Source organism: Pelophylax lessonae, assembly GCF_965119305.1.
Source record: "Pelophylax lessonae genome assembly, chromosome: 8".
Lineage (NCBI taxonomy): Eukaryota > Metazoa > Chordata > Amphibia > Anura > Ranidae > Pelophylax > Pelophylax lessonae.
In genome coordinates this window covers 84,335,546-84,360,386 of record NC_138775.1, presented here as the reverse complement: position 1 = coordinate 84,360,386, position 24,841 = coordinate 84,335,546, and the positions used below count along the sequence as shown (strand labels likewise).

Here is a 24,841-nt window from a genome sequence, read left to right as displayed (position 1 = left end):
TTACTTGTTGCATGGAGTTGCTTTGTAAAGGCAATGTTGCATATGTTCTTCTTTAAGCTGAACTCCAGGATAAGCAAATATTGTCTAAATACAAAAGTCATGTGTATTCCATCTTAAAACTTGATGTACGTTGTGTATTTCCTCCAAGTCTGAGCAGTATTCTAGTGTGAAAATTTGCCTCTGTGCAGGAAATCCCTGTAATAAAGAATGGCCACTTCTGCTCTCTCTCTCCTTGTGCAGGGTGACTGGTCTTGTCTCCTCCCCCTCCTGTAGTTTTCTGCAGGCAGTCTGTAGTGGGTGGGGCTTGCTTGCCCCCTTCGGCCCTTTAACATGGGCTGTCCTAAAAGACCTGATCCGACCCTCCAGTCTCCCCTATGGAGCGACGGATGTCAGTGACGACATGTCTGCTGACATCCGCCGCTGTCCGATCCGATCCTGTCTGCAAAATCCAGACGGATGGTGGTCCTATTTTTCATCTGTCCGGTGGATCGGATCAGATGGAAACGGACAGGCGGTCCATTTTTACCTGATTTCCCCATAGAGGAGAGCGAGACAGTGTCTTGTTTCCGCTCTGCACAGTGAGAAGGAACAGACCTGCCATCCGCCTGCTCAGTGGGGATCAGCGGAGTAATCTATTGCTGAGCAAGCGGAGTCTGTTCCACGGAGGCGCCCGGTTGAAAGGGCCCTTCTACAGTTCTGCTCTTTGCACAGACTATGTACAGCACAGTGATGATATCACTGCTACAGGGTAATATTTAGGTTTGCAAATGCACAAAAAGTTGGTTTATATCCTTTGTGGCTATTGAGGACTATATTTAAATGAAGGTTTTTGAGCCTAGAGCTTTTAAGATTGTTGCATTACAATTTATCAATGTTTTCTCCTATTCTAGCAACAAATATTAATGATGCCTTGCTGAAAGCGGTGTATCTGTTGGATAGAGCACATGAGCTAAAACAGGTTCCAGAGAAGAGTGTGTCTTTAATAGTATTGCTGACAGACGGTCAAGCTAATGTTGGTAAGTTGATTCTGGTTTACATTTGCTTGATTTTTTATTTTTTTTTTCATCTATAGTTTTACATATTTTTGTTTTGTTTCTTGATAATAAAAAGATGGGTATTAAGGATGAGCTTTGAGTTGAACATTGGCTGTTCGCTCATTCATCGTATGATGAACAAATTGGCTTCTTTGTGGGAACTTTGAGTTCTTGCATTATCATGGACTCTGACCTCTGATTCCAATAAATCACCTGCTGGCCAAGGGATTTGAACCCACAACCATCTCGATTGCAAGCCTGGTATTCTACCACTCTCTGAGCACACTCTCCCTAACTTCTATCTCATCCACTGTGTGTAGAGTGAGATAGAAGTTAGGCAGTTAGGCAGGGAGAGCTTAAGCCTGCTTGACAGTGGCGTAGGTGGTAGAATACCAGTGTTGTAATTGCAAAGTTGTCGGTTCAAATCCCTTGGCCAGCAGGTGATTTATAAGTGGAATTCTATAGTTAATAATACATTGCTGGAAGGGAGAGAGATTTTTGCTTTTTACAGTTTGTTGAGATCAGATAGTGCAGTGTATACCACAAAGATATATATATATATATATATATATATATATATATATATAGGCACTTCAGTTTATATCAGTTTATGTCAGTATTGCTAAAAAAAATGGTGCGGGGTCCCCCCCAGACCATACCGGGCCCCTGGTATTTAAAAAAAAACGGTGTGGGGTTCCCCCTAACATCCATACCAGACCCTTATCCGAGCACACAGCCTGAACCATTCCAGGCCACATGCCCCCCCCCACCCTAAAGCACCATGCGCCCATGTTGATGGGGACAGGGGTCTCTTCCCGACAACCCTGGGCTGTGGTTGTGGTCTTCAGGGGGGAGGCTTATCGGAATCTGGAAGCCCCCCTTTAACAAGGGGGACCCCAGATTCCGCCTCCCCCCCAAGGGAATGGATATCGGGTACATGGTACCCCTTCCGATTCACCAAAAAAAGTGTACAAAAAAATAAAGACAAAAGCCAGTTTTGGGCAAGTCCTTTATTAAAAAAAAAATAGTGTCCCCCATGATTAGTCGCCCACCCGGCCGAAAAATAGAAGAAAAAAAAGAAGCTCCTGCTTCTTTGGATGCTTCCTGCGCTATGAGCTGTTTTGAGTTTGACAGCTCTTTTATAGGGATCTGATGTCACGAGCCGCCCCACAATGCACTGCTCAGGTGCAGTGAATAAATTACATGACATCAGTAATTTATTCACTGCACCGGAGCAGTGCATTGTGGGGTTGTGACGTCAGATCCCTATAAAAGAGCTGTCAAACTCAAAACAGCTCATAGCGCGGGAAGTATCCGAAGAAACAGGAGCTTTTTTTTTTTGAGGCGGGAGGGCGACTGATCATCGGGGGACACTATTTTTTCATATTTATTTTCTAATAAAGGACTTGTCCAAAACTGGCTTTTGTCTTTATTTTTTTGTACACTTTTTTGGTGAATGGGTAGGGGTACGATGTACCCGATATCCATTCACATAGGGGGCGGGATCTGGGGGCCCCCTCTGGTAAAGGGGGCTTCCAGATTCCCATAAGCCTCCCCCCGCAAACCCCCACAACCACAGCCCAGGGTTGTGGGGAAGAGACCCCTGTCCTTATCAACATAGGGGCAAGGTGCTTTGGGGTGGGGGGGCAGAGCCTTCTGCCCCAAAGCACCCACCGCCCCATGTTGAGGGCATGTGGCTTAGTATGGTTCAGGAGGGGGTGCTCGTTCGCCCCCACCCCATCCTGGCCGGCTGTGTGCTAGGATACGGGTCTGGAATAGTTGCTAGGGGGAACCCCACGCCATTTTTTTTTTAATTTTGGCGTGGAGTTCCCCTTAAAATCCATGCCAGACCCGAGGGGCCTGGTATGGATTTAGGGGGGACCCCACACCGGTTTTTTCATTTTTTATCTGTATTGCCGGGAGCCGAAAATACATTACAGTCGCGAGCAAGTTTAAATTACATTTTTCCTTAAGAAATGTCAATATTGCTGCAGCAGGCTACATACATCGTACATATGCACCACTTTGCAGGCACATTAAGGGGGCCCCCCAGGCACAATATTTAAGGGAATTTTTCATTTTTATTGTTTCACTTTAAGCATTATTAAAATCGCTGGTCCTGTAAAAACAATAGTTTTAAAAATTACCCAGGTCCCCATACACTTTTTTTCGCCAATAACTTGCATTTAAGCCTTTAAAATTAGGACTTTTGATTTTTCATGTTCGTCTCCAATAGACTTTAATGGAGTTTGCATGTTCGCTAGAACATTTCCCCTGTTTGAGGTTGATGTTCCTGGAGGGAAACACCAAATGGAAAAGGATTTAGGAAAACTAGAAGAATGGTCAGAACTCTGGCAACTGAAATTTAATGTGGATAAGTGCAAGATAATGCACCTGGGGCGTAAAAACCCAAGGGCAGAATATAGAATATTTGACACAGTCCTGACCTCAGTATCTGAGGAAAGGGATTTAGAAGTAATTATTTCAGAAGAATTAAAGGTGGGAAGACAATGTAATAGAGCAGCACGAAATGCCAGCAGAATGCTTGGATGTATAGGGAGAGGTATAAGCAGTAGAAAGGGAGAAGTGCTTATGCCGCTGTACAGAACACTGGTGAGACCTGACTTGGAGTATTGTGCGCAGTACTGGAGGCCATATCTCCAGAAGGATATAGATACTCTAGAGAGAGTTCAGAGAAGAGCTACTAAACTAGTACATGGATTGCAGGAAAAAACTTACCAGGAAAGGTTAAAGGACCTTAACATGTATAGCTTGGAAGAAAGAAGAGACAGAGGGGATATGATAGAAACTTTTAAATACATAAAGGGAATCAACTCGGTAAAGGAGGAGAGCATATTTAAAAGAAGAAAAACTACCACAAGAGGACACAGTTTTAAATTAGAGGGGCAAAGGTTTAAAAGTAATATGAGGAAGTATTACTTTACTGAGAGAGTAGTGGATGCATGGAATAACCTTCCTGCAGAAGTGGTAGCTGCAAATACAGTGAAGGAGTTTAAGCATGCATGGGATAGGCATAAGGCTATCCTTCATATAAGATAGGGCCAGGGACTATTCATAGGATTCAGATATATTGGGCAGACTAGATGGGCCAAATGGTTCTTATCTGCCGACACATTCTATGAGATGTTCTGGTGCGAACCGAACAGGGGGGGTGTTCAGCTCATCATTAATGGGTACATACTCTCCAACTCAATACAGTACATACAAAACACGTCTCCACCCAAGTCATATCTGCCTTTCTGATCACACACACCTGAGTTTAGTAAATTATCTATTTTCAGTTGTTGCTTAAAGTGTTACTAAACCCACAACAGTAAAATCAGTTTGTATATGCAGGAAAGCATGCTTGTTATATTTACCGTGGAACCTAAGGGGTTAATCCATTGTATAAAGGCTGTTTGATCCTGTCTCTCTGATCCTCCTCTTCTTTCACTGTCTCCAAAATAAACCCTGATATTTACAGAGCCAGGGAGTGGGCTGCACTTGCTCATTTAGGTGTGTATTGCTAGAGAATTTTTTTCTTGGGAGAGTGTATGTGATCAGCACAGGGCCAATCAGCACTGTCCTGACATGTCCAGATAGAGGATCAGGGAGGAATGAAAACTACTCCTACAAGATTTACTAGGTACCATGGGTGTCCGCAAGTAGGGGCATGGGGAATCTCAACTTCCCCTTTAAAGTGGTTGTTAAGCTAATTTATGCCATCCCGTCTGGTCTGTTTAATAATCCTGTGTGCCCCTGTGTCTGTGTATGTGTTTTTAAAAAAATAAGACGTTCTTTACCAGTTTTCAGAGGGCTGCTCACGTGACCCGTCGGCTCTCTCCTCGGGGCCGAGGATTTCTCGCTGTCATCAATCGGGAGGGGAGGAGGAGGTGAGAGGGGGAGGAGGGGAGAGGCGGCCGGTCATGGGAGCGGCGATTGGCACTCTGAAAACTTGTAAATAATGACTTATTTTTATAAAACACAGACACAGAGGCACACAGGATTATTAAACAGACTGTAGAAAGGATATGAAACTTTAAATAAAACTACAGCACCAGGAGGGGCACTTACACAGGAGCAGACAGGCAGGGAGGGAGGGGGGGGAGAGAGGACAGAGGAGGACAGGTGAGCTGCGAATAATGGAGGCACATAAACTGACCATGGTGTCAGGGCTCAGCAGCCATGTTATACCGTGGTCAGTTTTCAGATGGGAGGACATAGCCAGGCAGGATTAGCCAGTTATTTTAGCTGAATGGGGAGGGGGGGGGGGCAAATTATACAGCACAAGCACTGTGCAGTATAACATGCTTTAATTGAACAAAATAAGTATAATGACTAAGCCCCTCCCCTTCATGACATTGTTGAAAAATGGCGGAGCATGGGTGACCTTAAAATGATGCCCCCCCTGAAAAAAGTTCTGCGTTTGCCCATGCTAGGAACTGATACATGTCACAAGGCTGCTATATACTGCTGATGAGAAAAGATATTTATCAGTTTATATTTACTAAAATGATTGCATTTTCATGTTCTGTATACTGTGGGAGTCCAGATGTAGTGAATGCAGGTTTGGGTTTAGTAACACTTTAAAGCAATCCTGTTGCTAAACTATAGTCACCCAGCAAAGGTTTATGTGCTTGCACTGCCCAACAAAATCCCAGTAAAGAGAAATCATCAATCAGAATCAAGTCAAGAGTGTGCTGTAATGCATGAACAGATGCTTCTGTGCTGTGCTCCAATGTCTTGCAACTGAACTAGAAATATTTCCCATTTAAGGTGAATCAAACCCAACAAGAATTCAGGAAAACGCAAAAAGAGTAATCCAGGGAAGATACACCCTGTACTGTCTTGGCTTTGGCTATAGCGTTGATTATCCTTTTTTGGAAAAGTTGGCACTGGAAAATTCTGGTGTTGCCGTTCGTATATATGAGGACTCTGATGCAACCTTGCAGATGCAGGTAAATGTTTGTCTTAAGAGATGTATCCTAATTCCCAATAAATAGTTGCTATTGAATAATAGCAGGCACAACTCAAAACAAGATTCGTTATTATCTCCTTTATTATAGTAAAAAGAGAGAAGTATGAAATATCTATGCAAATGTGCACAACTTTGTACTTTTAGGACATATAAAAGTCACCTTCATCTCACCTGCCCTTCACTATTTGCTACTTTCTACTTCCTCAACAACAGCAATCTCAGTAGTAGCATGGTTCTCCAGGATGGTTCTCCTACACCCTGCTTTCTCATGCCATTGCTCTTTCCCCCATGGCTCTTCTCTGCCTCACCTCCCACAGACCCACACTAGTCTCCAACACATGGCTGTAGTTAGCACCACCCAAGTAAACCTGGTCCACAAGTTTCGCCTGCATCATGGGTCATCCATGTGTCAGATGCAGCCTCAGACCCCAACCATTTTCACCAACTTGTGACAATTGCCAGTTGGTCAAACTCACACGCTGTCACTGATACACGACGATGACACTCTTAGCCCCACCGTGCATAAAGATTTTCAGGCTTGCAGGACCACAATCAAGAGCCAGCTGGCTGAGAGTGATTTTTGCTGGGCAGTAAACCCTTCATTTACCAAATCAATCATGCCACCAGATATTTTATCATAAATATCAAATGTTTACTATATGAGTGATAGCAAATATGACTTTACATAAATATCTGTATTACACACTGTCACCACAGACAGAGATTTACCATATAGTAGGACTCTTCAAAGGGACAGGGATTTTTTAAGTTCTGTGTTAGTGCATCAGCGATAATTTTACTTAAAATATATTGTTTAATAAGTTAAGAGGTAAAATGGTGCAAACAAAAATATTTACAGGAAAAGGGTATTACACATGAAAAAAGAGACAATAATGCAATGGAAAAAAAAGGGTTTAAAACTGAAAATACTTAACAAAACCTGTTGAAGAGTTCGTCCATGAGCCAATCAATGAGCAAGAAGGAACAATGGCTCTCAAAGATCTTGGCTGATGTTCCTTGTTTTTGATGTTAAAAGACTTCTGATGCAGCCCTTCCTTTCTTGTCCACGATAAAGGTGTTTATAGAAATGATCTGACCCATCAAGAGGTCTGAGGAGTGGCCGATAGGGATGTCACAGGGTTATGATCATGCAGCTGCACTCCCACAGATAGTTATCTATAGGTATTAAAGCAGAGTTTCAGGCATTTTATCAACCCCCACCTCCATGTCCGCCGGCCCATTGGCTCCTGGAATATGAGTGTCATCAATCCCAGGTGTCAATGGGCATCGGCAGCTTATATCATCGTCTCGCTTTGTATGATATACGCATGCGCGAGATCAGGAGTTACATAGTTACATAAATGGTAAGGCTGAAAAAAGACACCAGTCCTTTCAGTTCAACCTGTGGTGTGTGAATGTGCTTGTGTTTATGTTTATGTCAATAGTAAATCCTATATCCCTGTATGTTGTGATCATTAAAGTGCCTATTCAAAATTTTTTTAAACTATTCGTGCTCCCTGCTGATATCTCTGCTTGTGGAAGAGAATTCCACATCCTTACCACTCTGACAGTAAAGAACCCTCTACGCAGTTTAAGGTTAAACCGCTTCTCTTTCAATTTCAGTGAATGGCCACATGTCTTTTTAAACTCCCTTTCACTGAAAAGTTTTTTCCCTATGCTAAGGTCAGCTGTACGGTATTTGTGCATCACTATCATATTCCCTCTCAAGCATCTCTTCTCCAGAGAGAATAAGTACAATGCTTGTAGTCTTTCCCCATAGCTGAGATCCTCTAGTCCCTTTATTAGCTTTGTTGCTCTTCTCTGGACTCTCTCCAGTTCCAGCACATCCTTCTTTGAGGACTGGTGCCCTCAAACCAGGGGCGTTGCTAGGTGGGAAAAAGACCAGGGGCTTCAGCCCAAAGGTAAATTTGATAAGCCCTCCCACATTTTAAAGTCCCGCCCAAGCTCCTCCCATATTTAAAAAGTACTGCCCATACTCCACCCAATGCCCCCCCTCAGTCAAGGGTCAGACATGGGGTGCTATAGAGCGGAGTACAGGGGGTCAGGATAGGAGAGGAGAGAAGAGGAGAACAGGGGGTCAGGAGGAGAGAAGAGGTGAACAGGGGGTAAGGAGGAGAGAAGAGGAGAACAGGGGGTCAGGAGGAGAGGAGAACAGGGGGTCAGGAGGCCAGGAGAGGAGAAGAGGGGGTCAGGGGGAGAGGAGAACAGGGGGCCAGGGGGAGAGGAGAACAGGGGGCCAGGAGGAGAGGAGAACAGGGGGTCAGGAGGAGAGGAGAGGAGAACAGGGGGTCAGGAGGAGAGGAGAGGAGAACAGGGGGTCAGGAGGAGAGGAGAGGAGAACAGGGGGTCAGGAGGAGAGGAGAACAGGGGGTCAGGAGGAGAGGAGAACAGGGGGTCAGGAGGAGAGGAGAGGAGAACAGGGGGTCAGGAGGAGAGGAGAACAGGGGGTCAGGAGGAGAGGAGAACAGGGGGTCAGGAGGAGAGGAGGAGAGAACAGGGGGTCAGGAGGAGAGAAGAGGAGAACAGGGGGTCAGGAGGAGAGGAGATAACAGAGGGTCGAGAGGAGAGGAGAGAACAGAGGAGAGAACAGAGGAGAGCAGGGGGTCAGGAGGAGAGGAGAACAGGGGGTCAAGAGGAGAGGAGAGGAGAACAGAGGAGAGGAGAACAGGGGGTCCGGAGAGGAGAACAGGGAGTCAGGAAAGGAGATGAGAACAGGGGGTCAGGAGGAGAGGAGAGGAGAACAGAGGAGAGGAGAGTAGAACAGGGGGTGAGAAGAGGAGAGGAGAACAGGGGGTGAGGAGGAGAGGAGAACAGGGGGTGAGGAGGAGAGGAGAACAGGGGGTGAGGAGGAGAGGAGAACAGGGGGTCAGGAGGAGAGGAGAACAGGGGGTCAGGAGGAGAGGAGAACAGGGGGTCAGGAGAAGAGGAGAACAGGGGGTCAGGAGAAGAGGAGAGGAGAACAGGGGGTCAGGAGGAGAGGAGAATAGGGGGTCAGGAGGAGAGGAGAACAGGGGGTCAGGAGGAGAGGAGAGGAGAACAGGGGGTCAGGAGGAGAGGAGAGGAAAACAGGGGGTCAGGAGGAGAGGAGAACAGGGGGTCAGGAGGAGAGGAGAGGAGAACAGAGGAGAGGAGAGAACAGAGGAGAGGAGAACAGAGGGTCAGGAGGAGAGGAGAGAACAGGGGGTGAGAAGAGGAGATTAGAACAGGGGGTGAGAAGAGGAGAGTAGAACAGGGGGTGAGAAGAGGAGAGGAGAACAGGGGGTGAGAAGAGGAGAGGAGAACAGGGGGTCAGGAGGAGAGGAGAACATGGGGTCAGGAGGAGAGGAGAACAGGTGGTCAGGGGGAGAGAACAGGGGGTCAGGAGGAGAGGAGAACAGGGGTTCAGGAGGAGAGGAGAACAGGGGTTCAGTAGGAGAGGAGAACAGGGGTTCAGGAGGAGAGGAGAACAGGGGGTCAGGAGGAGAGGAGAACAGGGGGTCAGGAGGAGAGGAGAACAGGGGGTCAGGAGGAGAGGAGAGGAAAACAGGGGGTCAGGAGGAGAGGAGAGGAAAACAGGGGGTCAGGAGGAGAGGAGAGGAGAACAGGGGGTCAGGAGGAGAGGAGAACAGGGGGTCAGGAGGAGAGGAGAGGAGAGGAGAACAGGGGGTCAGGAGGAGAGGAGAGGAGAACAGGGGGTCAGGAGGAGAGGAGAACAGGGGGTCAGGAGGAGAGGAGAACAGGGGGTCAGGAGGAGAGGAGAGGAGAACAGGGGGTCAGGAGGAGAGGAGAGGAGAACAGGGGGTCAGGAGGAGAGGAGAACAGGGGGTCAGGAGGAGAGGAGGAGAGAACAGGGGGTCAGAAGGAGAGAAGAGGAGAACAGGGGGTCAGGAGGAGAGGAGAGAATAGAGGGTCGAGAGGAGAGGAGAGAACAGAGGAGAGAACAGAGGAGAGCAGGGGGTCAGGAGGAGAGGAGAACAGGGGGTCAAGAGGAGAGGAGAGGAGAACAGAGGAGAGGAGAACAGGGGGTCCGGAGAGGAGAGGAGAACAGGGAGTCAGGAAAGGAGATGAGAACAGGGGGTCAGGAGGAGAGGAGAGGAGAACAGAGGAGAGGAGAGAACAGAGGAGAGGAGAACAGAGGGTCAGGAGGAGTGGAGAGAACAGAGGAGAGGAGAGTAGAACAGGGGGTGAGAAGAGGAGAGGAGAACAGGGGGTGAGGAGGAGAGGAGAACAGGGGGTGAGGAGGAGAGGAGAACAGGGGGTGAGGAGGAGAGGAGAACAGGGGGTCAGGAGAAGAGGAGAGGAGAACAGGGGGTCAGGAGGAGAGGAGAATAGGGGGTCAGGAGGAGAGGAGAACAGGGGGTCAGGAGGAGAGGAGAGGAGAACAGGGGGTCAGGAGGAGAGGAGAGGAAAACAGGGGGTCAGGAGGAGAGGAGAACAGGGGGTCAGGAGGAGAGGAGAGGAGAACAGAGGAGAGGAGAGAACAGAGGAGAGGAGAACAGAGGGTCAGGAGGAGAGGAGAGAACAGGGGGTGAGAAGAGGAGATTAGAACAGGGGGTGAGAAGAGGAGAGTAGAACAGGGGGTGAGAAGAGGAGAGGAGAACAGGGGGTGAGGAGGAGAGGAGAACAGGGGGTCAGGAGGAGAGGAGAACATGGGGTCAGGAGGAGAGGAGAACGGGTGGTCAGGAGGAGAGAACAGGGGGTCAGGAGGAGAGGAGAGGAGAACAGGGGTTCAGGAGGAGAGGAGAACAGGGGTTCAGGAGGAGAGGAGAACAGGGGGTCAGGAGGAGAGGAGAACAGGGGGTCAGGAGGAGAGGAGAGGAAAACAGGGGGTCAGGAGGAGAGGAGAACAGGGGGTCAGGAGAGGACAACAGGGGGTCAGGAGGAGAGGAGAACAGGGGGTCAGGAGGAGAGGAAACTGACACCTACACTGACCCCCCCACATTGACACCAACACTGAGTCCCCTACACTGACGCCAACACAGACACCCCATACACTGACACTTACACTGATCCCGCTACACTGACACCAAAACTGACACCCCTACACTGACACCAACACTGACACCAACACTGACCCCTACACTGACACCCCTACACTGACCCCTCCTACACTGACACCCCTACACTGACACCAACACTGACACCCCTACACTGACCCCGCTACACTGACACCCCCTACACAGACACCCCATACACTGACACCCCCCCCCACATTGACACCTACACTGAGTCCCCTACACTGACACCAACATAGACACCTACACTGACCCTGCTACACTGACACCTACACTGACACCTACACTGACACCCCTACACTGACACCTACACTGACACCCCCCCCCACTGACCCCTCCTACACTGACACCCCCTACACAGACACCCCCTACACAGACACCCCCTACACTGACATCCCCCCCCCTGACCCCTCCTACACTGACACCTACATTAGTGTCATCCTTACCTTAAGCAGCATGGCTGTAGTGTCACAGATTGGAGGAGGAGCACACATGTGTACTAGGGAAAGTTCTGTCCTCCTCTGGGAGCTGGGGGGGGGGGGGTGGGGCAAACTGATGATGTAATTTGATATTAGGACCAGACAGACCCAGCATCCAATAACTAGAGGGGAGCATGGAGATGTTCAGGATGTCTCCGCCCTATCTTAGGCTTTGCAGTGATCACAGAGAAGATCTTTCAGCTGCTTTTGTCACTGTCTGCTGCTCCTAAAAGATCGGTTCTCTGTGATCATTACTGCAAATCCTGGGAGCTCAGCTAGGAGAGCATTTCTTGGTGTGTACTCAGCACAGGCTGCAGGACACACATTATAACTACACAGATAAGAGAGAGAGAGATAAGGCAGAGTGAGGATCGTTAGTGCCCTGAATGAGGGAGAATCACTCCTGTGTCATTGAGGCAGAGAACCGTGGAAGCTCCCAATGCACCCTCCCCCTCTCTACATATTAAGACACTGTCCAAGGTGTTTCTTCACTGCCCACCTCTCCTCCCATCCCTGCTGGCTGGGGAGGAAGGTGGCAGGGGGTGGGACTGATTGTAACTACTGTATGTGTACCCACAGCGTGTATAATAAACCTGAATTATACACTGCTGAGTGTCCACATACAGCAGTTAAAATCAGTCCCACCCCCTGCCACCTTCCTCCCCAGCAATGTAACGTCCGCTGTTTGTCTGTGCACGGGCTGTCTGACAAAGGGGGCGGGTCCGCATATCAGTTCCGCCCATCCCCGACATCAGAGCTACAATTTGACAGCTCTACTCTCTCTCCTTGCAGCTGCCTGGCTTCCCACCAATCACTGGATAGATTTTTGCACAGTGCTGAGGTATGTAGCCTGAGTTTCTAGCCAGCTCCAGGTCTTGGGACTTGGGGCTGATCATTCTAAAGTAGCAATACAAGACCCGGGGCTTTACAGGGGAACACTCGGGCTATAGCCCTGGTCAGCCCCCCCCTGCCGACGCCACTGCCTCAAACTCAAGATGCGGCCGGACCAGAGTCTTGTAGAGTGGGAGAATTATTATTGTTTTTTCTCTGGAGTGAATAGCCTTTTAATGCAGGTGCATGCTGGGTAGCCAGCAGCGCCATATCCCAGAAGGAGATACTAGTGGGCTTCAGATGCCCACACTGAAGATGGGAGTGCACTCGGTGGGGACAGCAAGGTACTGTAATTTAAAAAAAAAAAAAAACATTTACAAAACCTACATTCATCACTAATCCCATTGGATATAGGATGAGGTTGAAACAACACGGGATGTTTTTTTTTTTTTTTTTTAAAGAAAAAAAAAACTATGGAACTCCGCTTTGATATCTTTCTACCTACAGGTTACAGTCTGGTACCTTGTATATTATTGTCCAGCATTAAACTACTTTTTAAATTAATGCAAATATTGATATGATGGGTATCGGATGTCCTATTTGACCCAGGAAAGGTAATGGGCGTAATCTGCTCTGATACCTCCTAGAATAGTGGTGTTATAACTGAAAATGCTGCTAATTAACTGATACAGGTAAATATGTCCTTATTCTAGCTGTACTGTTATTATCTCAGGAACTATAAAATACACTGAAGTTTTGATTCTTCCAGAAAAGCTAGACAGCAATGTGTATTCACCACCTACTCCAGCTAAACTATGTACAAGGGGTGATAAACCTGATACTCGGAAGAGGGATGCCTGTTGGGCTGGCTATACATTATACAGTTCTCTTGTTAAATTTTCCTTTTTTTTTAGGAAAACCATAAAATATAAACCTGAACACTTTCAATATGTATGTAATCAGGCAGGCCCTTGCACTACATAGTTGGAGGTAAATCTAAAGGAAATTGAATAAGAAAATTGTATAATGTAGGGACAGTTTACAGTTTCCAGCTACTCAAATTTGATAGCCGGACAGTTTTATTTGGGCCAGGAGACTGAGATGTGTATTGGTTCAAATGATCAAAATACTGATAAGGGTGTTTGGAATCAGGGTTGGTGCTACTTATAAGCAAGGTAGGCGCCAGCCTAGAGTGCACATCAGTTGGGGGCGCCACGGCCTTGCTCAGTGCCAAGCAACACAGTCCCCCCACCTCCACCGCCGTCTCAATCGCTGCACATTCCCTGCCCCCAGTACATCCCCTGTCTGCTGCAATTCCCCCGCCCACTGTACATCCCCCGCTCGCTGCACATCCTCCGCCCGCTGTACATCCCACGCCTGCTGTATTCTGTATAGAGGAGGGAGAAGGAAGTAGGATAGGTCTGCCCCTCCTCCTCCTCATGTCCCCCCCCCCCCCGATGCCAGCCCACAACCCCTACGTTCAACCAATCTGTGCCTGGAAAGGAGTTGTGGGCGGGAGTGCCAGTGCTCCTGTCCTGATGTCTCCCTGAGCCCCTGAAGACAATGCAGCCACGGGTGAGTGAATTCTACCCTCTCTCTCTTTCTTAAATGTGCCATAGTGTCCCTGCCTTCCATGTGCCATAGTGTCCCTGCCTTCCATGTGCCAAAGTCTTCCGGCCTTCCATGTGCCATATTTATCCTGCCTTCCATGTATTATAGTGATCCTTCCTTCCTGCCTTCCATGTTCCATAGTGATCCCTCCTTCCTGCCTTCTATGTACTATAGTGGTCCTTCCTTCCTGCCTTCCATGTGCCATAGTAATCCTTCCTACCTGCCTTCCATGTGCCATAAGGATCCCTGCTTACTGCCTTCCATGTACCAAAGTGATCCTTCCTTCATGCCTTACATGTACCATAGTGATCCTTCCTGCCTTCCATGTACGATAGTAACCCTTCTTCCTGCCTTCCATGTACCATAGGGATCCTTTCTGCTTTTCATGTGCCATAGTGGTCCTTCCTTAATTTCCTTCCTGCCTTCCATGTGCCATAGTGGTCCTTTCTTTCTGCCTTCCATGTGCCATAGTGATCCCCTTTCTGCCTTCTATTTACCATAGTGATCCTTCCTTCCTGCCTTCCATGTACCATGGTGATCCTTCCTGCCTTCCATGTGTCATAGTGATCCTTCCTGCCTTCCATGTACCATAGGGACCCTTCCTTCCTGCCTTCTTAAGCATGTTAATGAAAGCTCCTAACAATGGAAAGTGGACTTTATCTATGTTCAACTGGAAAAATAACTGGTATATTTTTTAGTGTATGTTTTGTAGACAGACTGTGAACCTGTAATTGGATCGTAAAAGGGTAGCTCCACTTTTATTGGGAAAATAGCAAATAAAAAGATAACATAGCATATAAAATTGCAGGTAGCCATATTGTAGTCATATTGCAATTGAATATTATTAAAAATTACTTTTCCTTCAATCTGCAGTGCTATAATTTTCTGTAACATTCAATGCTATATAACAACCTGGCAGCCTTCCTGCTTGTGTTATTGGCTCATTAATTGATATTGATTTTCCCAGAAGTCTTTACTAAGATACAAGTAAAAATGTAGGTATCCTCTGCCATTTAAATTATATTTTTGGTGAGATACTTTGAGAGTTGATTACTTCTAAGGGATGCAGACCATGTAACTATCCTCATTAGAACTCTGAAAGTGCATAATCTGATTTTTAATGATAAAGTCGCTCCCATTAAGGTTAATGTAATTATACAAACAGCTTTTTCTTCAGAGCAGAAATGGACAGGAATCTGAAACAAAGTTTATTAAAATCTTTGTAATGTGCATTGTTGACCCAGAGGGGCTTGTTTTTTTCTCAACAAAAATGGAATTATTCTTTAAAGTTTGTGCAAATTAATTCTGTTTATATTTATTCCAGGGATTCTATAATGGAATAGCAAACCCAACATTGGTGGACATTAAAATGCAATATCCTGAGAATATTACATCTAACATCACTCAGAACACCTTCAAACACTACTTTGATGGCAGTGAAATAGTTGTTGCTGGACATATAACCGATAACAGCTTGGACTCATTTATTGCAAATGTGGAGGCAGAAGGAGTAAGTATTTCAGACCTAAAACAAATTACTTCATATGAAAAAAAAAATGTATATGTATATACATGCTACATTTCAAACATCATCTGTTTTCAGGTAAATAATTTCATAGTAGAAATGAATCCATTAAAAGCCTTTGGGTAGATTCACGTAAGGAAAAGGGTTTTAGATCTCAGCGAAGCCCTATAGTGTGGTTTTGCCACTGTCCCTGTGAAGATATTTGTGTTTTTGGGTTTGGTGCCTCAAACTAAGTAATTGGGACTTTAAGGGCAAGAGTAAGAGAAGTAATATGGTATGAATTAATATTAAAACAATTTATTTGCATGTTTACAAAGTAATAAACAGGTTTGTTGTGAATGGGTGAAGGCCCATTTGTGCAAAAAGTGCAAAGGTTTTAGAAGGTAAGTGACAAGGTGAAAATTGGGTGACTTTAGGGGGAAATTTATCTCTGTTGTTCCATGCGTCTTGGAACTTGGTTCAGAGGAAATGTCCAGTATATTATCCTACGTGTTTCGGCCATATAATAAGGCCTTTTTCAAGGATAAGTCACCATATCTACAAATGACCGATAATAAATTGTAAGGCACATATGCAAAAACTCAAATTAGAATTACGCAATGTGTTTCATATTTTATTTTACATACATCTTTCTTTTTTGTCCGTTCCATGTATGAGTGATATTCCCCAGGTATTCTAGGTTGCATCAGGAACTATGCTGCTTCTAAAATGCGATTTAAGATAAATTATTTGTTGAAGCTCCAAATGAGAGAAAAAACAAATTTTAGAAAGGAAATAATTGGATAGTATATTTACTTGTAAGCTAAATCATAAAAATTAGCCATATTATTAAGATCCAAATAGGTTCCCTCAGGTCTATGGACCTTGGTAACTGAAAGTAGAAATTGAATCCAAAAATGGGGAATTAGAGGCTAATTAGGTCAAAATGAAAAATAAAATAAAAAATGAATAATAGAAAATAAAAAATAAAAATAATTATAAAAATAAAAATACAAGATATCAAATATCAGGAGGTAAATTATAATTTATTTGGGGCCAACATAAGTTGTTTCTGATTAGGTAGGTTGAGACCGATCAGTGAGATCCTTCTGAGGAAGATAAAACTTTTGCCTGTGGGAAATCTGTGTAGCTTTTCCTGTCTAGAGATGTAAAATTACCAGAAAATTTGAAGCCATGGTCAAAAAACATTTTTTCCATGTTTTTTTCTGGAAATAATGGAAATTTTAGGAAAAATTGAAAAAAATTCAATGTGGAGTAGTAATGCAAATTTAAAGTAATTTTGTTACACTGTGAACATGAAATGCTGTGTATATAAATGTACAATATAATGCTTGAAATAAAAGTACAGCTTGTTCTTGTTTAACCAAGTTATACTGCGGCAGGGCGGCCCTCCTGCGCAAACCAACGTAGGTATACGTCGGTCGCGCGCCTGCAGCTAGGGGCCCATCAGCGGGGACTCCGATGCCTAGGGCAGGCAGCTCCGATTGCCGCCTGACACCCACGATCGCTCCCCACTGAGAGAGAAGAACGGTCAGCTGTTATAAACACAGCTGACCCTTCTTCTCCCTGGAATGATTACAGAGCCCCTGTGATCCTACTATATAGGATCACAGGTCTCTGTGATAATTTCACAAGCTTTGCCCCCATACAGTTAGAAACATGCCCCTAGGTACACATTTAACCACTTGATCACCTACAGTGTTAACACCTTACATTATTACAGTAACAGTGCATATTTTTAGCACTGGTTACTGTAGTAATGTCACAAGTCCCCCCAAAAGTGAAAAAAATGTCAGTCAGGGGTCTGATCTGTCCGTCGCAATGTCAAAGTCCCGCAAAAAAATCACTGATTGCCGCCATTACTAGTAAAAAAAAAAAAAGAAAAACAATAAAATTGACATAAATCTTCCCCGTAGTTAGTAGACTCGATAACTTTTGTTCAAACCAATCAAAATATGCTTACTGCGATTTTTTTTTTTTACCAAAAATATGTAGCAGAAAACAAATTGGCCTAAAAAATTTTTTGGGGAATGTTATATAGCAGGATGTGAAAAATATTGTTTTTTTTTTCTGAATTGTCGCTCTTTTTTGTTTATAGCGCAAAAAATAAAAATCGCACAGGTGATCAAATATCACCAAAAGAAAGCTCTATTTGTGGGGAAAAAAGGACATCAATTTTATTTAGGTACAGTGTCACACGACCGCAGAATTGTCCGTTAAAGTAATACAGTGCCGAATCGCAGAATATGGCCTGGTCATTAAGGGGGCAAATCAAAACAAAATAAACTTGCTTTTTTAAATTGCATTCTTTTTTTGTTACAAATGGAATAACAAGGATTGTATATATAAAGAACATTTCAACTATACATGAGAACAGGTAACCATCCCCTCGTAATAATGTAAAAGCTTCCTTCCAATATGCATTTTCAGTGATTGACAGTGCTGACTGTATTTCGCTCTTGCAAGAGCTTGATCAATTTTCTCCCGATTTTCAGCTGTCATTTTCTCTATAAATGAAGGAATTGTGTATTTTTGAGAAACCGTGATTTGTAACACTTCCTCACTTGAGGATGCTGCTGGTGAAGAAACACTTTGTGATGATCCATAAGCAGCAGAAAGTGTTTCTAGAATGAGAAAAGCTGCTTGCCAGACAAATTTACCCTCTTACCTGTCAATAAAGCCCAGATGGTCAGAAACTTTCAATTATTCTATCCCAATATTCACCAAACTGTAGGAGGTACAAGATGAAGCCCACAAGCAAACTAAAATGGAGCCTTTACCCTGCAGTGCCCCCTAGTGAAAGAAGTGCATATTTTTAGTTTTTGAAAACTGCATTGAGAAATACAGTGTTACTTGTACTGTGTTCCAAGATTTGCGTGTCTGCAGCTTAGAGAACTTGCAATAATTTAGGAATTTATTTAAAGTCTCAAAAATGTTTCATTAGGTCTTCATGTTATATAGTTTGAATACCATGTCTTAGATATAATATTTATCATTGTAGAAAAACATATTCCAAAACAATATAAAAAAAAAAAAAAATTCCCCAATTTTTCAGTTTTACTTTCCAAGCCTTCCCATCTGTAATCCTGTCTAGCATTGGGCTGCCAGAGTTGTTTTTTAATCTTTGCATACATGTGCACATTTGTGGCCTGAAGATTAGATAAAACCTCAAAACATTATTTTCTGAAAACAGAAACTGTGAATAGTGGTAGTTCCATTTTTTTCCTTGCTTTTATCGTTTTCTCTCCCTTCCTTTATTTCTTTCCCATATAAATTTTTATGGAACATTTTCAAATACAATTTTGCGATAAGCTTTCAGGTTACAAAGGTAAGGAAGAAAGTTAACATGAAAATATACTTCTCATGCAAATGCACAATAGTAGTAAAAACAATTACAGAATGTAAAAATCAAAATGGGGGAGACTGGTTGGTAGTAGAGGAGTATTCCCCTGAGGATTCCCAAGCTGTGATGAGTCGCGTAGCAGCTCAAACACCTCTCCTGTGCACACCCCTACATGGTCCAACTGGGATGCAGAATGATAGGGCCTGGAGGGGATAAGTAAGCCCCATTTCTGCTGTTGTGTGATAATTGTTCATGTGTCATGTACTTTGGTTGGAGGCCGAAGTGACAAGAGGGCTTCCTTTGCATCTCTGGTCTAAGCACCCCTGAATATGGAGACAGGTGAGCAAGGCAGAAAGTAGCATGGATGCCAGTGAACCAGGCGACTGGTGGTTGCCGATAGAGTTGGCCAATTGCAGCAGTGTCAGGGCTTTAAACCAAGGTATTAGAAACACTCCAGGGGAAGCCGTGGCCAACAGTCTGTATGTCCGCAGTGGTGTAGGGTGGAATCCGTGAGGTGGAACTTGGGTGCAGCATCATGGAAACAAGCTATTTCTCCAGAAACTGAGCCAGGGATAAGTACAGGTAACATAAACAAAAAGAAGGGCACACCAGCCTAGCGCATTATCCTCAGTAGGCTTTTATTGGTGAAATATTAAAAAGTGGCTACTCACAAACATGCGATGTAAACCAGCATATCAACTCCATCGAACAACACCCATGATGTTAAAAGTCCAATGTCTCGTAACAGTGAAAGACTAATGCGTTTCGAGGCAGTGCCTCTTCCTCAGAGCCTAAGGGCCATGACTGAACCCTCAACCTCATTTTGTTCCTTGGTATATATATATATATATATATAGTAGAAAGAGCCTCCACGTGACCCTTAAGATTAGGGGAGGAGATACTTGTGGGTGGAGATAAGTACAGGTAAGCAGTCAGAATGAGAGACATGATCTGAAGACAAGCCGGGGGCCTTGCACAGGTAAGCAGCCAGGATGAGTGATTAACAGTGTGGTTATGAGTAATCGATTCTTTGTATCGTGAAATGCGTCAACCTGTCGCATGTTCTTTGATGCACTGTCTATATGGATATATTCATGAGGAATAAAGGATATTTCTGATTTCATCTACTTCTGAGTGCGGTTCAATTTCCTTGGTTTGAGATAGCCAGCATTAGACTCTGTAAGTATCTCTGTAATCATTTAAATTGTTCTTACCTCTTCGTATTTCTATTTGCAATTGCTCAGTATACCTAGCCATAGGTCTGATTCTTGGCTGTTACTGTTAAACAACAGACCTAACAGTACAGACCTAAGAGCATGAGCCCACCCCCTGTGATCAGGAGTGGGGATTTTAAAAAAGCTGTCATGCAATATTCTTGTGCAATTACTGTTATCTTTTGAAAAGAGCTACAGGTAATGTACTGTATATTGAAAAAAAATATCTTGCCTCTTGCAAAAAAAAAGGTAATTGTGACTAGACGTGCAATTAGTTTTTGTCCAAATATACATTTTTGGTTATTTGGAGATTTGAATGTATCTCAATCTCCAAATGAAATAGTAACACATTTAGCTGAAATTCATTTAATTTTGTTTTGTATATTCGTTTTTATAACAAATTCCAAATTTTCCGATCGATTTAAATTCGGATTGGTTGAAAAATGATCAACCGATTTTAATTCTGTGTGAATAGCTGGTTGTTAAGGAGAGGGCCAAGGGCCACGTCCTTAACCAATGACTTATCAGCTGCCAGCGGGCTTACCAGCTGACAGCTGAGAAGAAAAAAAAATTCTGGCAATGAAAAAGTCAGAAAAAAACATTGTGGGGTCCCCCCCAAAATCCATGCCAGACCCTTATCCGAGTATGCAGCACATCAGGTCACATGCTCTCAACATGGGGGGTGCTTTGGGGCGGGGGGCTCTGCCCCCCCCAAAGCATCTTGTCTCCATGTTGATGCGGAGAGGGGCCTCTTCCCCACAAACCTAGCCCTTGGTATAGTACCATAGTACCCCTATTCATTCCCCAAAAAAGTGTGAAAAGTAAATAAAAACAACAGCAGTTTTTGACATTCCTTTTATTAAAATACAAAAACAAAAAATAAATGTCCCCCGAAGTAGATCCAACGTCAATCACAATACCTGCTGCTACCGCCGACCCAAAGAAAATAAAAAGAGTTCTGCACCCGACAAAGGCTCCAGCCGTCTGAAAGTTCCTAAATAACTAAGGTGCATGGCTACCCGATGACATCACCGAGTAACTCTGCCCCATAAACCCGTCATAAACTCAGCAGGGTCACACGATTACGTCATGTTGGGCCTCCCCCGCCCCAAAGTGGAGGGTATGTGTCCTGGTATGGTTCAGGTGGGGGGGGCGCTTGCTCCTTTCCCCTTTTCCTGGCCTTCTGGGCTGCATGCTCGGATAAGGGTCTTGTATGGGTTTTGGGGTAACTTTAAGCTGTTTTTTTTTTTAAATTTTGGCATTAAAAGTCTATACCAGACCCGAAGGGCCTGTTATGGATTGGGGGGGACCCCACACTGTTTTTTTCTGTGTTTTTAATTGCCGGCATTATTTTCTTGAAATTACAGCTGACAGCTTATAAGTCATTGGTTGTTAAGGACGCAGGGACTGGCTTCCTGGCCCACTCCTTAACAACCAGCTATTCTTCACACAGAATTCATATCGGTCGATCATTTTTTGACCGATCCAAATTCGAATCATTTCGAAAATTTAGAATTAGTTTGAAAATTAATAAACTAAATTTAAGGAATTCCAAAAGGAATCAACAAAACAAAATGAGTAACATAATGAATCTATCCGAAACTAAACAAAATAAATTTTTCCATTCTGCACATGTATAAATCAGATAATAACAGATGATTATATACTTAGCTCCTAAGGCTGGCCATACATTATACAAGATAAAAAGCAGAGGATCAGTCGCTACCTAGAGGGTTAAACCTCAGGAACTGCTTCTATGTGATAAAGGAGTAATAGGTGTGCAAATCCGCAAAGAAAAAAGCAGCCAATCTTAATCAGTGTCCCCATTGTGAACAATACCATAAAAAAACTCAAAAAAATTGGAGTGCATATCTGTATCTCTATTTATTTTTCCCTCCATTATATTGTTGGATACCTTGTATGAAGATTGGTTTCTTGCACATAGGAGTGCACATCTTAGTAGCACACGATATCTTGGATTCATTGGGACAATTTGTTTTATCACTTATGGATTTTTGCTTGGACATTTGTTTAATTGTTTTTTGCACATAGGAGTGCACATATTTCATTTGCACAGATTGCATAAAATTGGGACAATTTGCTACATTGATGAATTTATCCTCAGACATTCTTCTATTGGTTAATTAGTATCACTTTTCTCATGCATTGTGTATAGATTCATCAGTGAGATTTTTTTCAGCACGTTTTTATTTCACTGCTCATCATATTTATATATTCACTACTTGTTTTGGATTAAGAGGATATATTTACTTATTCATTCATCCACATCACGGATTTTACTCATTCTCACTATATTTATCCATCTGCACTTTACTCATCCATCTACATTTATTTTTACAATATTAGGATTTTTTATATAATTTTTTTTAACACCACATATTAAAGGATATTATTTATTATTTTACCCATTCACATCACAGATTTTTTTCATTTTCATTTTATCCACACATCTGCACCTTATTCATCCGTCTGCACCCATTCATTTTTGTGTATCATTGGAATTTTAGTCTTTTTCGAATTTTTATAATAGAAGACACACAAAGTATTTTTATTCTTCATTAATTTCACCACACGGATTTATCCATCGGCACCTTATTCATCCATCTGCACTTGCTTGAATATCTGAGTATGGGTTGGCAGATTATTACATAAGAAGTTATACAAGAAAAAAATATATTTTTATCTTATACATTCTATTATATCCTGCATATTCATTTATCCTAGTATATTGATTTCACATACATTATATAATATTCTTATTCAATTTCCTATAGATTTACCTTCAACTGTGTACTGCAAGGGCCTGCTTGACTGCATACAAATTGAAAGTGTTTAGGTTTGACTTCATATTTTATGGTTTTGGTAAACCTAAAGAAAAATTGTACAAGAAAATTGTATAATGTATGGCCAGCCTAAGTTATGATTTGACCCTTGTGTATAGCTAATATCTTTTTTGCTTTATCAGGCAAACAAAACAGTGAGCTACAGTGAAAGCGTTCAACTTAAAGATAAGGATGCTGTGAGAAAACAGCAGGAGTACATTTTTGGTGCCTTTACTGAAAGGCTCTGGGCCTACCTCACCATACAGCAATTGCTGGAGAAACGGTATGTATTTCTGCAATCTCTCTGATGCTGAATTGTTAAAATGCATACACTATATGGCCAAAATTATGTGGACACTGGACTATAACACCTATAGTATATTAGCATGCTGGACATTCTATTCCCAAACCATAGGAGTTATGGAGCCAACCCAATTTGTGATCTAGAAGAAGCTTTTCTGAGCAGCCGGCTGTCTGTCTTCTGTATGTCAAGGCCTGTTCACACCAGTTCATTGACGTAACACATGCATGTTGAATTTGCAATATTACGTGTGCATCAAGAAGCTCATCTATTTGGAATAAGCTGCAAAGCATCAAAGATACTCCATGACACATCTTTCCTAATACAGCACACGTATCATTCACATCTGTGTGCAGTGGTGCACATGCGCTGCAAATTTCACATCTTTCTGTGCAGATTAACCCTGATCAATGTATATTTTTTAATCACAGGGTATATGCTGATCCGTCAGAAAAAGAAAGACTGACAGCTCAAGCTCTGGAACTTTCTCTTAAATTCAAGTTTGTGACTCCTCTAACATCGATGGTGGTAACCAAACCTGAAGAGAAAGACAAAAAGGCGCAAACTTTAGTTGCTGATAAATTTGTGGAGGGTAAGATGCCTGTTTTCAAACCATAGGAAGCAGTTACATTTCTAAGTATAAAGTGTAAAGGGTACCCAAAGTCATAAAAAGCCCTGTGGTAAATACAGGCGTTGGTGGAAATATAGAGCAATTGTCCTCATGAAGGGAGGTCAATGGTTTTGTCACGTTTTTAGGGTTATGTTTGATATGTGCAAAGGGATCACACAAATACTTAAAAGTATAACATTTATTAAAGATAATGACAGATACAGATAAAGAAAATATGACAAAAATACCTAACTAAGGATGCTGTTTTAACACGGAGTCCCCCCATAAAGGTGTGGCCAGGTAATCAGACCAGATGCTTGCAAGTTGCATGATGCAGCTCTGGATGAGACTAACCCTACAAGTTCTAGCTAGGGTATATAGCAATGGTCAAGCCCACCTTCAGAGCAAAATTACTGTTTAAGGAAAATGGCAAATTCCTGAAGGAGAGGGGGCTGGCTTGTCCATATAGGCAGTTCACATTCCAATAAGATGAGTCATCCAAGGTAACCAGAATAACCAGGATATTAGAGGCTTTATTAGTTATTTGTGAGGCCAACCTTAATATGGAAATTGCTTATTTTATATATTTCTTAACAGCCATTTGGCTTGAGCTTGACTTTACAAGAACATTCATGGGGCTTAACTGTTACTAAAGATGTGCCTTTTTTTACTGATGAATGAATTAACAGTTATTGTTGGTGGCAAAAAAATCCCCCCTTGTGTTTTTCAAGCACAATAAGACTTGTTCACATTTGGAAAATAGGTGTGACCAGGTTGGTAGACAAGGGGCTACCATGTCCTGGAAATGGGGATTTAATTGTGTCGATATATATCAACCATAAGAGCCATGAATTGACAAAGAAATAGCATTTATTAAAATACAGACAGTACAATATACACAATTTTTCTTTTTTTTTTTTTTTTTTTTTTTTTAGGAATATAACAGTTTATCTGAAATCAATAAACAAAATCTGCTAGTGGACCTGTTTTTTTGTTTATGGATTTCAGATATACTGTTATATTCCTAAAAAAAATAAAAAAAAAAAAATAATAATAA

The 24,841-nt window shown here is 43.3% G+C and overlaps 1 protein-coding gene across 1 annotated transcript in view; it reads left to right on the top strand.

Moving 5' to 3' along the window:
• Positions 1-24,841, top strand: part of LOC309562155 (inter-alpha-trypsin inhibitor heavy chain H3-like) — a gene marked incomplete at both ends in the record, with an annotated part of 120,217 nt that overhangs the window by 61,974 nt on the left and 33,402 nt on the right. Inside the window, 5 exons of the mRNA XM_082266278.1 lie at positions 891-1,016; positions 5,811-5,992; positions 15,273-15,458; positions 23,017-23,156; positions 23,606-23,766. Of these exons, the coding sequence (XP_082122404.1) occupies positions 891-1,016; positions 5,811-5,992; positions 15,273-15,458; positions 23,017-23,156; positions 23,606-23,766 (795 nt within the window). The remainder of the gene's footprint in view (positions 1-890; positions 1,017-5,810; positions 5,993-15,272; positions 15,459-23,016; positions 23,157-23,605; positions 23,767-24,841) is intronic.